This window comes from Colias croceus, chromosome 18 (genome assembly GCF_905220415.1).
Source record: "Colias croceus chromosome 18, ilColCroc2.1".
Classification (NCBI taxonomy): Eukaryota; Metazoa; Arthropoda; class Insecta; order Lepidoptera; family Pieridae; genus Colias; species Colias croceus.
In genome coordinates this window covers 828,394-843,949 of record NC_059554.1, presented here as the reverse complement: position 1 = coordinate 843,949, position 15,556 = coordinate 828,394, and the positions used below count along the sequence as shown (strand labels likewise).

Genomic DNA, 15,556 nt, shown 5'->3' with positions numbered 1-15,556 from the left:
CCATTAGGTAAAATTAATCCCTGAACTTAGGTACTAAAGTTGACATGATTTTAAAAGAGCAACTATGGAGTTTCTTGCCGGTTCTTCTCCATAGATACTACCTTCCGAATCGGTCGTAAATGTTAAAAACTTAGATTAGTAAAAATATGATGACAATTCAATAGTGCTTCTAGAAGGAATTTATTTATTAAACTAGCTTTCCGCCCGCGGCTTCGCCCGCGTTTTCAAAGAAAAATCCACATAGTTCCCGTTCCCAAGGGATTTCCGGGATAAAACCTATCCTATCTCTCAAGTTGGATCGAACTGCACATGGTGTGCGAATTTTATTAGAATCGGTTAAGTGGTTTAGGAGTCCATTGAGGACAAACATTGTGACACGAGATTTATATATATTAAAGAAGATAAATGCTTGAATTTGTTTTTTCTTTATAATCATTGCATACTAGTTATTACTTACTACGCATAGGTAAGTACTATACTAAACGCAAATAAGTCAGTAGGTCAAATCGAACCAAACCACCAACCAACGATCACGATTTAATGATGATCAATCTAACAAAAACATCAAACAGATAACTCGAACAACTAAAAATTCCAAACAAGGGCTACTAAAACTAATTATCCATTACGCATAACGATTAAATCACGCTAGAGGCTTGCTAGAGGGTGTCCAAGAGTGCATTTGATATCAGTGACCAATCGCCGTGAAATTAGTCAGTCGCCCCACAGCAGTGGCTCTGACGTGACTTCGTATTTTATTGTGATAATTCGCTTTGTTGTATTTATTTTACGCTTTAATTGGAAGAGATTTAAAACTATCAAACAATTTCACTATCTTTGGCTTGTTCTTGATAGGCTGTTTTAATTTTTAGACGTTGTTCATACCAAGATATACCTACACTTTTTGTGATACTGACAAGCGAAACGGAACATTTCAGGAAACTGTGAAAGCGCCAAGCGGTCATAAATTTTAAATTAATTGTTATTGATAATTCTTATTCCTTAGTAGGTACCTACCATACCCCTACATGCAAATTTCAAAGTAACTTCGTCCGCGGTCCGTGTCTGTTAGGCTTTCAAAAATCAGCGAAAAAGGAATTTTGATGAGGAACAAAGATGGACCTAGAAAGTATACCTAGGCTTTTTCTAAGTGCTTTTAAAATCCTACAATGTTACCTATGCAGCTTTTCCTTATATGGACCATAATATAACGTTAGGATGATATCCAAAAAAAATATACCTAGTTGTCAGTGCACAGACCCCTGTCCGACCCCATTCCAATTACAGATCTATTTGTTATGAAAACAAGATTGGACCCGAACTGTCCGAGCCACTCTGGAGGTGACGACAGACGAATAAACTGAATACTTGTTATATCATGGTTAGGGAGTAAATTTGATTCGAGGTGCATTTGATTTGAGAAGGTTCTGGGCATTTTATAATACGTGGTTTATTAAAATTAGGAATAGCAAATCAGGACTCTTTCTATTTAGATGTTGCATTCGAAGATGAAGATATTGAGATTTGTAAAAATGAAATTTTGCGATTAATGGAAATAATTATAGATGAACTTTTACAACCTATTGAACTAAATTTACCTCAACAATTTGACCACAATTCAAGTATTGAATGTGTACTTGATTAGTTCGTTATAACGAACAAAACAAGCTAGTAAATGAGGAATAAAGGTTCTTTGAATTAAAATAATGGAATATTGCATTCTTTTGCTAGAATCAAAGTTTTAATTTACGAAAAGCTATTGTCTTTCCAATGAAAGCGACGTACAACTAGGAAGGTATTTCGCATTATTTTAATTTAGTTTTGTTGATACAGTTCTGTGATTTCCTTTTTTTCGTTTTTGAGTAAACCGGTGTTCATAATATCAATTTAAATGTTTGTAAACATCCGTTTACGTATCATTTAACGATTTAACCAACCTCGTTCTATACAAATTCAATTAAATATCCATTAAAAAAGATCGCCAACGATAACAAAATGTCCGCTGCTTCATTGACGTTTCAACAAAAGTTCCACAGAGTAAAAAGTTCGATGCACAGATAACATTCTATACAGCCAAAACAGCCGTGGTCGAACAATGACGTAAGACAGAATGGGGAGTTATATTTTATTGATATTGAAAAGACCCTTTTCGATGCTTGAGTGTTGTGTAAATAGAATGAGAGTTGAATTCGTCGGAGCATAATGTGTGGAATATTGCTGCCGTGCGCGTTTCGACGTTACAATAAAATAATATTAGATCCGTTTAGCAAATATGTAAAACGGAATTTTATTATTTTCACGTTCCTTTTACAACGATTCGGCACAGATACCTAACAAATATTTAGTGTGTGAGATCGTGACGAATTATTATGATATCTCACATATTCGATTGTTTTGGGTGTTCTATGAATATTTAGTTAGACTGTTAGAATCACATTTAAATATACGTTTCATGAATGTGCAAAAATTATGGTAATATCTACATTTGCAATTGTTTCTATCGAAGTAGGTAGGCTAGGTACCTACTTCGATATTATTTGGTTAAGGACCCTAGGAAGTTAGGAACTGCTGTAGCCAAATGGCTTAGGTACTGGACTTAATAATTATTCAAAATTATATTATAGTTTATATGGAATATACAGTCATCAATGAAACTTACAAAAAATCGATTATGATAACATAATACTTCCCTAAATAACTACATAAGTACCTATGAAACGGGTAATAATATCGCAAACCGTAGATAGGTACTGCATCTTCTATACATATAATAAATCTGTAGAAGGGTCAATTCTGTACATTGAAAATATTGAAAAAATAAATAGCAGGGGGTGTTAGTGGATCGATACCAAACCCAAATATGTGATTAAAAAAATTTTTGTCTGTCTGTCTGTCTGTCTGTCTGTCTGTATGTTCAGGCATCACGTGAAAACTAAAGGTTCGATTTCGATGAAACTTGGTATAATTATACCTTATTATCCTGGGCATAAAATAGGATACTTTTTATCCCGGAAAAATACGTACTTATAAAAAAATCTTAATTTTTCTTAATTTTTCCGCGCGGACGGAGTCGCGGGCGGAAGCTAGTACCATTAAACTACCAAAAAGATACAATAATTCGACAGCAGTCACTACTAATTTAATTATTATTAGTCACATATTTATTATTGTAAGTATATCTCCTTACAACAGTGTGTATCTTGAAGGCTGTAGCCGTCGGATGGACGGATCGGAAAATTATTATTTATTACTATAATAAAAACATCACCAATCACCATCAGAATAGAATAATCTTCGTGTTTACAAAATAATATTTGAAATTTATAGAAACAGCAATTATTAACTGGGAATAATATCGCAGAACTTTATAATTAAGCTGTTATTCATTACAAAATATTTTAGCGAAATATCTTATGTTTTACAATCATTAGGTAATAATAAGTAAGTAAGTAAGTAAATAATGGACAAAGTGTTAATTAATACCTATTATTTTATATTTGCCGATATATCATATATCATGCACGTGTTACAAATATTACCTATTTTTATACTTATAAGATGAGCTTGTAACAAAGTTGGTTCTAACCATAAGAATTGTTGGTTAAAAGTCACTTGAATTGCAATACCTATCTATCAATCTTAATATGAGGTAGGTACCTAATACGTATTAGGTATACACTAGCTTCCGCCCACGACTTTGTACGTGCATCCCCGTTTTTCCCCGTTCCCGCAAGAATTTCGGGAAATCCTTTCTTAGGGGACGCCTACGTTATGACATCTACCTGCATGCCAAATTTCGGCCCGATACGTGAAGTGGTTTGGTCTGTGTGTTGATAGATCACTATACCAGTCACCTTTGAGTTTTATATATAGAAGATTAGATATGTAAATTAGATAAGACTTGATGAAAATACAAGGTTACACATACCTGGAATTTCTTGCTTTTTGGTTCATGTAGGTAAACAATAGGTACTTTTTAGCCGTCCAACTAGTATCATGCATTATACATAATATTATTATGTATTGAGAATAAGACGTAGGTATGCACTCGACCGATAATTTTTTTTTTTTATAATAATGTTTGCGTATAATAAAGTATCTATGCAGGTAGCTGAACCTGCCTATACGTACCTATTGTATTAAAAGGCCGTCAACCTTTATCGATTAGCTTTAAACATTTAAAAATACTTATTCAAAATACATATTATTTTCTATACAGTACAACATTATTAAAAACTTATTATGACATCGAATTAAAAAAGGATACCTAGTAATAGAAAAATAGCGGGAAGACACTCTAGTGTCATTATAAAAAATGGCGGAGCATTTAAATGTTGCCACGCGACAATATTAATTTCTACCGACCGTGTTAATTATTTTTTCATTTTCCAATTACTAGGATGAAGTCTTTAATTAAAATGTATTTTTTTATAAATTCGCTAAAAGTTTTAAAATGTTAGCATAATTAATTCTTTGACTGTGCGTTGCGTTTGCAATATGCATAGATAGGTACCTATTTATTAATTACATACTTTTTATGAAAACTGGTTTACGTTATAGAACAGAAGTTATAAGTATCTACTACTAGATAGGGTTAAAAATAGTGCAATTTATTATTTTTTTTGCTATTACATTACCGATTCAGTGTAATCATGGTTGACTGCTGCATTAGATATAGGTTATTATGGTTTAAGTTGGTTGAAGTAGTTTATGTGGAGATTATAAAGAAACAATTAAACTAGGTACAGAATGCTGATAACATTGTCAGTGTATAAAATCAATCAGAGAAACAGATTTGAAGTACATATTATATGTCTTATCTTAGTCAACTTTCCTTTCGTTAGCTTTTCCACAGCAAAAATAGTTACCAAAAAAAGTTTGCGTACCTGAGCGGCTGCTTTAGTTTCCAGGCTGATGACGTCCACCTCCGGGGGCATGGGGCATGTGAACAATATGGGCGGGCTTGCGGCGTGCGCGGGGCCGGACGCGAAGCCCATGCAGTTCCCTCTGGCCCAGAGACGCAAGCGGAGAGTGCTGTTCACGCAAGCTCAGGTGAGGTTATTTTTGCACTTGGTGACGTCACGAAGACGAGATTAGAGGGCTTATGATTGTTAGAGTGCGCTTGTGGATTTTAGGCTACATGTTACAGGTGGCTCTCAAGCTAAATGAATCTACTAACATTTTATTTTTATTTTTTTATTAATGAATTTGATAATTTAATATTTAATAACGAACTTTAGGATTAAATTATTAATTGTAATTCCTTATGCCTTTACGTGTAGGATATGGCTGGACCTCATTATTGTATAACACCTCGTATTGTACCCATGTTCATGGAATAAAATATTTGAATTTGAATTTGAACATGCAAAATCCGCCGTTAGATTTGACAAAAAGCAATAGAGTTAGGTGTTATTTCTTCGTGAAGTAATTTTATATGGAAAACAGAATACTTACTTAAATTTATAAACAAAACAATTAGATACTCATGGTTTTGTTTATTCTAGTCTGAGAATGTTTTTTTTTATAAGCATTTTTAGGAATTATGTATTTTGTGATATTGAACATGCATTCCGTGATAATTTTATTGTTTTGATTTAAAACATAGGTAGACGTAGATACATAAGTACTTAGTAGAAATAGGTACCTAGGTACCTAATAACGAATGAATTATTTACGTTCAATAAAATGTATAAATTCGTGTAATAGGTATTCGTGCCAAATACTTATGTTATTACTTTGAAAATTCAGCAAATGTGTGGGATGGAGCGTGTCACGGCTATAAAAACAGTAACGAATTGTCGCATAAGGTTATAATCGTGCAGTTAATAGCCATCTTTATGTGAGGGGAAGTTTGCGTCATATCTATCGAGTGTAATGCTAGACAATATGCATTATTTACTTTCAATTTTCGTATTTGTGAACCTGATAACATTTTGGTCAATTTCAACAGCTCGAAAATATGCATAACAACAATATTATAAACAATTTGCCACGAAAGTTCACATAGAATGTCGTTATATACCTACGTAACAAGCATTTGTACCAATTTACATTATTAAAACGAGAACCAGAGACAATAGAATATAAAGCGAGTAATATAATATTCAGTGTTGCCTTCAAATTGCGTTAAGTCAGTTTAATTTCCCCACCCTCTACCGCAAGCCACGCCTCTTCAAAGATATACTATATTTCGTGTAATTAATTCTCTTCCCTGAATGTTGCCCGCGTTCCCGCTTCCAGTGGGGTGACGTGTTGCCACCTACAAAATATCTACCTACATTTAGGTAGGTTTGTAGTGTTGTGGAATCATTTGCGATTACGATTGTGGAGTAATGGGTTAAGAGATTTTCTAACAACGAATTGCGAGCGTTAACTTTATTTAAAATGAATTGTATTTCGGATCAATAGTCAATAGGTATCTACTATAACGTCAATGCAATACAATACATACATAGGTACTGAAATTTGCACCTTTTATAGGTCCGTGTTAATAATAAATAACTATTAGGTATTTTATATTAATAATAATTAACATTTTTAAATAATTTAATCTTCAAAATTTAAATCATTTGGTAGTGTAAAACGTATTACACATATCGAATGATAACTGAAAAGATTTCAATGTGTCTCTTGTCGTATGTTGCGCCCATATATTATGGACCTAAGTACTAAAATTGAGTTAATTATTTACAAAAAAACTGATCTAGTCATAATTCATAAAGAATTTACCGTTCAATTATAAAAAAAAAATTCAAATTCAGCACCATTGAACATCCCTTAAAACGCGTAAGCAAAATTAGTTTTTTCATTATTATATTTTGCGCAGGTTTACGAATTGGAGAGGCGGTTTAAGCAGCAGAAGTACCTGTCGGCGCCCGAGAGGGAGCACCTCGCGTCACTCATCCACCTCACACCCACTCAGGTGAGTGATATCGATCAGGGAGCTTGACCTCTGAGTGCGTGACGTCATTGGTTTTGCGTGTTTGGTTTAGTTTTATTAACAGGTGGATCAGATATTATGTATGTTGTCATATCCTAGATATCTTGTACCTTCTATTAATATTAATAGAAGAATTGTTAAAATTATGAATTATGCAAGTTTTCATACCGTATATACAGTAACCATACCTACTATCAATAGATGTTGTATAATATGAGTTTATTTGCTGTTTATAACATTATTCTATATCACTGACAATTATTTGCGAGCGAGAATATCGTATCCTTGATCGTATCTAATTTAGAGGATGAAATATATTTATTATTTACCTACCTTCTAGGAAATTGTTTATGGAAAATGTTCGTTAATTGAAAACTCTCAAATGCACGGCCAAAATGTTATTAGAAAAGTTTTGTTTCTCGTTTTAGAAAACTTTTCATTTAAAAAAATAAAAGATGAAGCAAGATGTTGCGATGAAAATTTATTCATTTAGGTACGTAGTAATAATAGCTCAATGTAATTTATAGGAAAAATTCAAAATTCAAACAAAGAACAGTTTTATTTATTTGGGGTAAATGTATAACTTTTTACCGATTGTAGATAATATTTATTTGTATTAATGTCCCGAAATATTTATTTATTTTTAATTCAACTCGATTGCAATTAACATTCAAAACACCTGAAACGTTATAAACATTATTCTAAATAGTCTATCATCTAATCATCATCTAATCCACCTACACCCTGACAACGCAACTAATTTGTTTTCGCACAATTTGTCACAACCACGAGGGTGCAACAGACAGACAACATAAATCACATTACAATCGCTTTGATAACGCCCGCGGCTCCAATTACGCGATACAAAACATCGATATAACAAAACGCCTACAAGGGCGAACACAAACGCCTCGGGCACAGATAGCGTATGGGGTGCCGCGGGCGCGGAACTTGGGAAACCAGTGTTGGCAACACCGTTATGTCAATTGACACGACATTTTTATTGGCAGAAACAATGAACTAAGTATAGTTAGAAAGGCGAATTTAAATACGTTTGTTATTTTTGAATTAATTAATTTGCTAATATAGGTAAGTTTTCAATTACAATATTAAAATTAGGTATGGTCTTACTCGTCAGCTATTTGTAAGTTATATAAGTAAAGTATAAAAACAAGAAGTCAAGATAATGTTTTAGAATACCTACCTACAAACATTGTAGGTACCTACAGGTCTTATAGGTACAAAATATCTAACAGAAATAATCATTGAATAACTTATATCTGACTAAAAAGAGGGTGTGTGCCTATAGCACCTGTGTCAGAAGTGAAACTTATTTGACTAGATTCAAAGATACCAAATTATCGGCTTACTCCATGACGTGACGGTTTTGCCATGACGCGACCTTGAAATTTTACTCTCAGCGCCTAAATCTAATATACCTACGAAAATATTTGCAGTATAAAATGCGTAGGTAGATAAGTCCTTATTATGCAACAGGGAAGAACCCTTAGGGAATTTTCGCTACATCGGAACATCATTATTATGATATGAAACAAATCTTTTAACTAAATAGGGGCGTTACGTTCAATATTCATGTTTATTTTCATTTTATAATGCTGTTTTTTTCCTTTTAATATTTTACCGTTCAGTGATTTAACCTAACGCTTTTTTCATTCATAATAAATAACTTAGGTATGTAAATAATAATTATGTCTGAGATTAATGTGAAAAGAAAACATTTGAAGTATTGTTAAGCTCTGAAAATGTCCAATCCAATTATAAATTCAAATATTGTAAACAACATTCGAACGTAAATTGATAGTAGATACATAATCAAAATGGACTTCCTTCAATGTAATATTTGAAAGTTGGCAACACATAAGATGCGTTCAGGTTAGCTCGTTATGTTGGGATCTTGTTCACGCATCGCTTACAACACGAAATCTGGGGTTGCTTTGATTCTGGATATTTTTCCTTGTCTGAAAATTTTCGAGTGGTGTCTTCAAATTAGTGAACACATTCCTTTGAAGCCTGCGAGTTGAAATGTGATGTTTGTTGTACGGAACAGTGTTATGGGCATTTCAACGACGTACTTGTAAAATCGATTATATCTAGATATTTTTCTACAAATTTGGTACTTGGATACCTTGTTTATTTTGGTGTTTTTTGTATGTTGTTACCTTTCGTATAAAAAGGTAAATATGATCTCATTTTTATTGAAAATATTGCTTTATAAGAATGGTAATTATAATTAAGATGCGTTATCAAATAATCCGGCTCAACAAATAGTGGGAAATAATGTTTTATTTATCGAACAAAACCAAGTTCACAACCTCCGTCGGAGCGCGGTAGCTGTTATTAATATCTGTCACCGGCACGCGGCCCGATTTCCCACATCGCGCGACCGAAATTCAAATCCTTCATAACAAAGACCCGATAATCTCGGCCGTGTCAATATAAATTTCATAAACGCCGCGCTACCCCAACAAAGGCCGCAAACATCCATGAATAATCTCCATTTTGAGGGTGTCAACACCATTTACGATTTGAATGCGCGCCAAAACAAACGTCAAATGTCAAACGGTGAAGTTAGACAACGGTGGGGTGATGTAATTATACTAACGCTTTGTTAATGTTAATTGTTAATTAATTCACACGGGGATTTGGAGACAGGTTTTATGACCAACCTGTATCAATGTAACGTGAAAAAGTGACAATTACTTCCGACACACAGTATTTCGTACAAATTGCTTTTAAATATAAATAAAATATGTATCATGTAATATAAAAAGAAGTAACAACGCATATTATTTGAAGACCAAATATTACAACAATCTATAATTATTATTCTATGAAATACTTATAACCTACTTTCAACAAAAAAAAGGATAATAGTTGCCATAATAACAGCAAATCATTGCCCCCATTGCATAATCAGCATAAATTAGCCCACTGTAGTGGTCAGTCGGCAACCCTTCCAATCTGTCATAAACATTTGCCAGACGGCAGACCCGACCTCATAACTGTGTTTAATATTTAATATTTTAGATTCGGAATCGGAAATTAGTTTCATATTCTGTGAATTTGATCTACATTATTAGCAAATTATACTATCGGCGCTGGCAACACAGCAGATAAGAAATTATCTCTATAGTAATATTATAAAGCTGAAGAGTTTGTTTGTTTGTTTGAACGCACTAATGTCAGGAACTACTGGTCCGATTTGAAAAATTATTTCGGTGTTAGATAGCCCATTTATCGAGGAAGGTAATAATAGGCTATATTATACCTATCATCACATTATGAAAGAGCGGAGCAATGCGGGTGACACCGCGAGGCACAGCTCACTAGCTGTGCCTCGCGGTGAAGAATAAACATAAAGACTTTTTATTTATGGTAGGTACTAGGTACGTACTTACTGTAAATAAAATGAAATCAATCATCTATTTCCGTGTTTTACCGTTTCCATGGTTGGTATAGATACATATTTTTTAACTACATAATACAAAATTACTATGTAGTTTGTATTTCTATTAAGTTAATAAAATTAAAGATAAGTACATATATAATCCCACCAAAAACATTTTCATGTAAAATGTTACCAAGACGAGCCCATATGACTCGCACGGTGAAAAAGTTATCAGATCTCATGTAGAGCCAAGCTTCTAACACTACACGCCCTAACTCTATAAGGCCTAACTTCACAAACTCTACACCTTAGTCAAAATATGTGGCTTGGCCATTTCGCTACATTCACATCGGCGTAAGGTGAAAAATTAATTCACTGTTCATTACTTTTGTGTTATACAATAGTTCTTGTAGTAACGAACGGCCAAGCCACATATTTTGACTAAGGTGTAGAGTTTGTGAAGTTAGGCCTTATAGAGTTAGGGCGTGTAGTGTTAGAAGCTTGGCTCTACATGAGATCTGATAACTTTTTCACCGTGCGAGTCATATGGGCTCGTCTTGGTAACATTTTACATGAAAATGTTTTTGGTGGGATTTCATTTCTTTTTGTAAGTTGTTTGTAACAAAATTTTATATGTCGATTAATTTTTTTTTTAACAAGGAGTACCTATAGATATATTATATATCTAGGGGAACCAAGTTTTAGATTATTAGATTAGACCTCTAGCGTCATCAAAATTTAATTTAAAATTACAGGTCTCATACAAACTCCCATCCCCTAGTTTAAGGGGTTGGGGGATGAAAGTTACAAGTTTTATAATTTTTTTGTTGTTTGTGTGCTAATACTAGCTTACATACAAAATTTCAGCTTTCTAGGACATTAGGAAATACCTTAAGAATTTTGATGATCATCAGTGAGTCAGTGACGAAATTAGCGTTTTTTAGATATAAATAAAATCTGAAGTATAAAAGCTAATGTAATTAAAACTTAATATATTCAATAAGTCCGCTATTGACAATATATCCTGAAAATTTTGTTGATCTAGCATAATCCAAACCCAAGTTATGAGGGTTCAAAAAAACGTCGAAGCGCTTCGAGAAAAGGTAGGTAGTGCCCGTGCGCTTCGCTGGTTCGCTTGGCTCGTCTTGGCGGGGGCACTACCGTGCCCCCAGATATACCTATTTTAAATTAGGTAAGTATGTTTAGTAAAACTTTACCACGATAGGGTAACATAATGCTAACAGTAACTATTCATTCCCTTGTCTTTGTTTCCAATTAGGTACTAAAGCTAAAATAATAAAGAATCCTATCAATTTAAAGTATTCCAGTAAACGAGATGGACAGATTTATTCACCAGAAAGGATAATTAAATGTCGAGTATGTCTTTATGCCTTGTTAACAAACGGAAATAAAAAATAAGAACACTGTAACTGCTTCGTTTTATTGAATCAGATTGACTGGTCGTTGGGCAATTTGTGGCGCAAAAAGAAAACGAAAGGAGGATGACCACGGGTGGTATGGGTAAAATTTGAGTTGTGCCACGTATTCGTGATATTGTTAATTCCTATTTGTATTTGTAATGATCATATTATGTATCAGTATCACTATTAAGTCTTAATTATACCGGATAAATTGAAATAATATAAAAAGTTTGTGTTTTGAAACATGTATGACCACATATGGAACGGTAAAATACTAATTGTGTCACGTGTTCGTGATATTGTTAATTCCTATTTGTATTTATAATGATCATATTTATCACTATTATGTCGTAATTATACCACATAAATAGAAATAAAAGTAAAAGTTTTTGTTTTGACACATATTATATCTATCTCTCTTGCAAGCGTCCTGCGTCTTATGTCATAGTTTCTATTTGAAATGAATCTTGAACGAACGTAATTTATTTTGAAATAGGTAATGTTTATTACGATTTACTTTTCACATTTGTCTTGTAAATTGAAATATTACCTATGTAATAAATGTAAAACTTAACGTTCATCGTTAGTTTAAACTCGATAAAGTATTTTTTTGAAGTGTTGAGTAATAAAGACAATAGTAGAGGAAAGTAACCAAATATGGAATACCATTTTGTTTTTGGGATATAAAAATAAAACTTCACATAAATTAAATCAGTTTATTGTTTTTACTGATCAGTCATACATCTATAAGTAGTAATTAACAGCCTTTAACCAAATATATCAGTAATCAAATTAAAATCTTACACAAAAAACAAAATCACAAAAGAGTAACCAAATATGGAATAGGTACCCATATATGGAATATAAGCAAAAATCAACATAACAATGACAAAAATATAATGAATATCTTTGAGATCAATTAAATGAATATAACATATTGTGATAAATGAAAGGAGTTACGTAATTAATTGCAAAAGTCACAAATCCAGATCCATCTGGAACAGCACATCATAATGTGTTCAGAGCCCATACAACAAGCATTTATAAATTTATAAAGAATAGAAAAAATTCGATCACGAGGCGGGACTCGAACCCGCATCCTTCGCGCCATTCCGGGGCGGATGCCTAACCAACTCAGCCACTCGTGACTCGCCTGAGCAATCGAATTTATTCTATCCTTTCAGTTTTATGTGTCTTAAGGGACACACCGCGCGCCATCTATTGAGATGATTTAACAACCATCTCAACCAATATGAAGCACTTTTCAGTGAATACAATATTGTAACGATGGAACACGACCTTTTCTTGAATTTATATTTTTTGGTTTTTATAGCATTCAAATGCTTTATAAATATAAATTTATAAAGAATAGAAAAAATTCGATCACGAGGCGGGACTCGAACCCGCATCCTTCGCGCCATTCCGGGGCGGATGCCTAACCAACTCAGCCACTCGTGACCCGCCTGAGCAATCGAATTTATTCTATCCTTTCAGTTTTATGTGTCTTAAGGGACACACCGCGCGCCATCTATTGAGATGATTTAACAACCATCTCAACCAATATGAAGCACTTTTCAGTGAATACAATATTGTAACGATGGAACACGACCTTTTCTTGAATTTATATTTTTTGGTTTTTATAGCATTCAAATGCTTTATAAATATAAATTTATAAAGAATAGAAAAAATTCGATCACGAGGCGGGACTCGAACCCGCATCCTTCGCGCCATTCCGGGGCGGATGCCTAACCAACTCAGCCACTCGTGACCCGCCTGAGCAATCGAATTTATTCTATCCTTTCAGTTTTATGTGTCTTAAGGGACACACCGCGCGCCATCTATTGAGATGATTTAACAACCATCTCAACCAATATGAAGCACTTTTCAGTGAATACAATATTGTAACGATGGAACACGACCTTTTCTTGAATTTATATTTTTTGGTTTTTATAGCATTCAAATGCTTTATAAATATAAATTTATAAAGAATAGAAAAAATTCGATCACGAGGCGGGACTCGAACCCGCATCCTTCGCGCCATTCCGGGGCGGATGCCTAACCAACTCAGCCACTCGTGACCCGCCTGAGCAATCGAATTTATTCTATCCTTTCAGTTTTATGTGTCTTAAGGGACACACCGCGCGCCATCTATTGAGATGATTTAACAACCATCTCAACCAATATGAAGCACTTTTCAGTGAATACAATATTGTAACGATGGAACACGACCTTTTCTTGAATTTATATTTTTTGGTTTTTATAGCATTCAAATGCTTTATAAATATAAATTTATAAAGAATAGAAAAAATTCGATCACGAGGCGGGACTCGAACCCGCATCCTTCGCGCCATTCCGGGGCGGATGCCTAACCAACTCAGCCACTCGTGACCCGCCTGAGCAATCGAATTTATTCTATCCTTTCAGTTTTATGTGTCTTAAGGGACACACCGCGCGCCATCTATTGAGATGATTTAACAACCATCTCAACCAATATGAAGCACTTTTCAGTGAATACAATATTGTAACGATGGAACACGACCTTTTCTTGAATTTATATTTTTTGGTTTTTATAGCATTCAAATGCTTTATAAATATAAATTTATAAAGAATAGAAAAAATTCGATCACGAGGCGGGACTCGAACCCGCATCCTTCGCGCCATTCCGGGGCGGATGCCTAACCAACTCAGCCACTCGTGACCCGCCTGAGCAATCGAATTTATTCTATCCTTTCAGTTTTATGTGTCTTAAGGGACACACCGCGCGCCATCTATTGAGATGATTTAACAACCATCTCAACCAATATGAAGCACTTTTCAGTGAATACAATATTGTAACGATGGAACACGACCTTTTCTTGAATTTATATTTTTTGGTTTTTATAGCATTCAAATGCTTTATAAATATAAATTTATAAAGAATAGAAAAAATTCGATCACGAGGCGGGACTCGAACCCGCATCCTTCGCGCCATTCCGGGGCGGATGCCTAACCAACTCAGCCACTCGTGACTCGCCTGAGCAATCGAATTTATTCTATCCTTTCAGTTTTATGTGTCTTAAGGGACACACCGCGCGCCATCTATTGAGATGATTTAACAACCATCTCAACCAATATGAAGCACTTTTCAGTGAATACAATATTGTAACGATGGAACACGACCTTTTCTTGAATTTATATTTTTTGGTTTTTATAGCATTCAAATGCTTTATAAATATAAATTTATAAACTCGAACCCGCATCCTTCGCGCCCCGGAATGGCGCGAAGGATGCGGGTTCGAGTCCCGCCTCGTGATCGAATTTTTTCTATTCTTTATAAATTTATATTTATAAAGCATTTGAATGCTATAAAAACCAAAAAATATAAAAACAAGCATTTAATTCAACTTTCTCCACTTTCATCCATGGAAAGAAGTCTTGAACAGAACCTCCTGACTCTGCTGATGCATGTATGTTACTAAAAACAAACATTACATACAGTTTTTAAAGAAATAATAGCAAGTTTATAATATTCCATAATTAGACACCGACGACTGTCCATATTTGGATTTTTATACTAGTTCAAACTCTTCTAAATATTTTTCATTTCACAATATTTTAAAGACAAAAGGTAACAAAATGGTGAAATAAACATAATACCGATATATTATACTAAATAGTATAACACTTATCGAAACAAACATAATAGCCGATAATACTCATTTATTACTTACCTTAAAATTTTCTGCACGGCAACAAAATAAAACACGCCTGCTACATGTAAACCGTTCGCGCAAATAATTCGAT

The 15,556-nt window shown here is 33.8% G+C and overlaps 1 protein-coding gene across 2 annotated transcripts in view; it reads left to right on the top strand.

The window, feature by feature from the left end:
* Positions 1 to 15,556, top strand: part of LOC123699517 (thyroid transcription factor 1-like) — a 45,385-nt gene that overhangs the window by 15,720 nt on the left and 14,109 nt on the right. For both annotated transcript variants that reach the window (XM_045646484.1, XM_045646483.1), the window contains exons 3-4: positions 4,904 to 5,052; positions 6,830 to 6,925. In XM_045646484.1, coding sequence (XP_045502440.1) covers positions 4,904 to 5,052; positions 6,830 to 6,925 — 245 coding nt within the window. The remainder of the gene's footprint in view (positions 1 to 4,903; positions 5,053 to 6,829; positions 6,926 to 15,556) is intronic.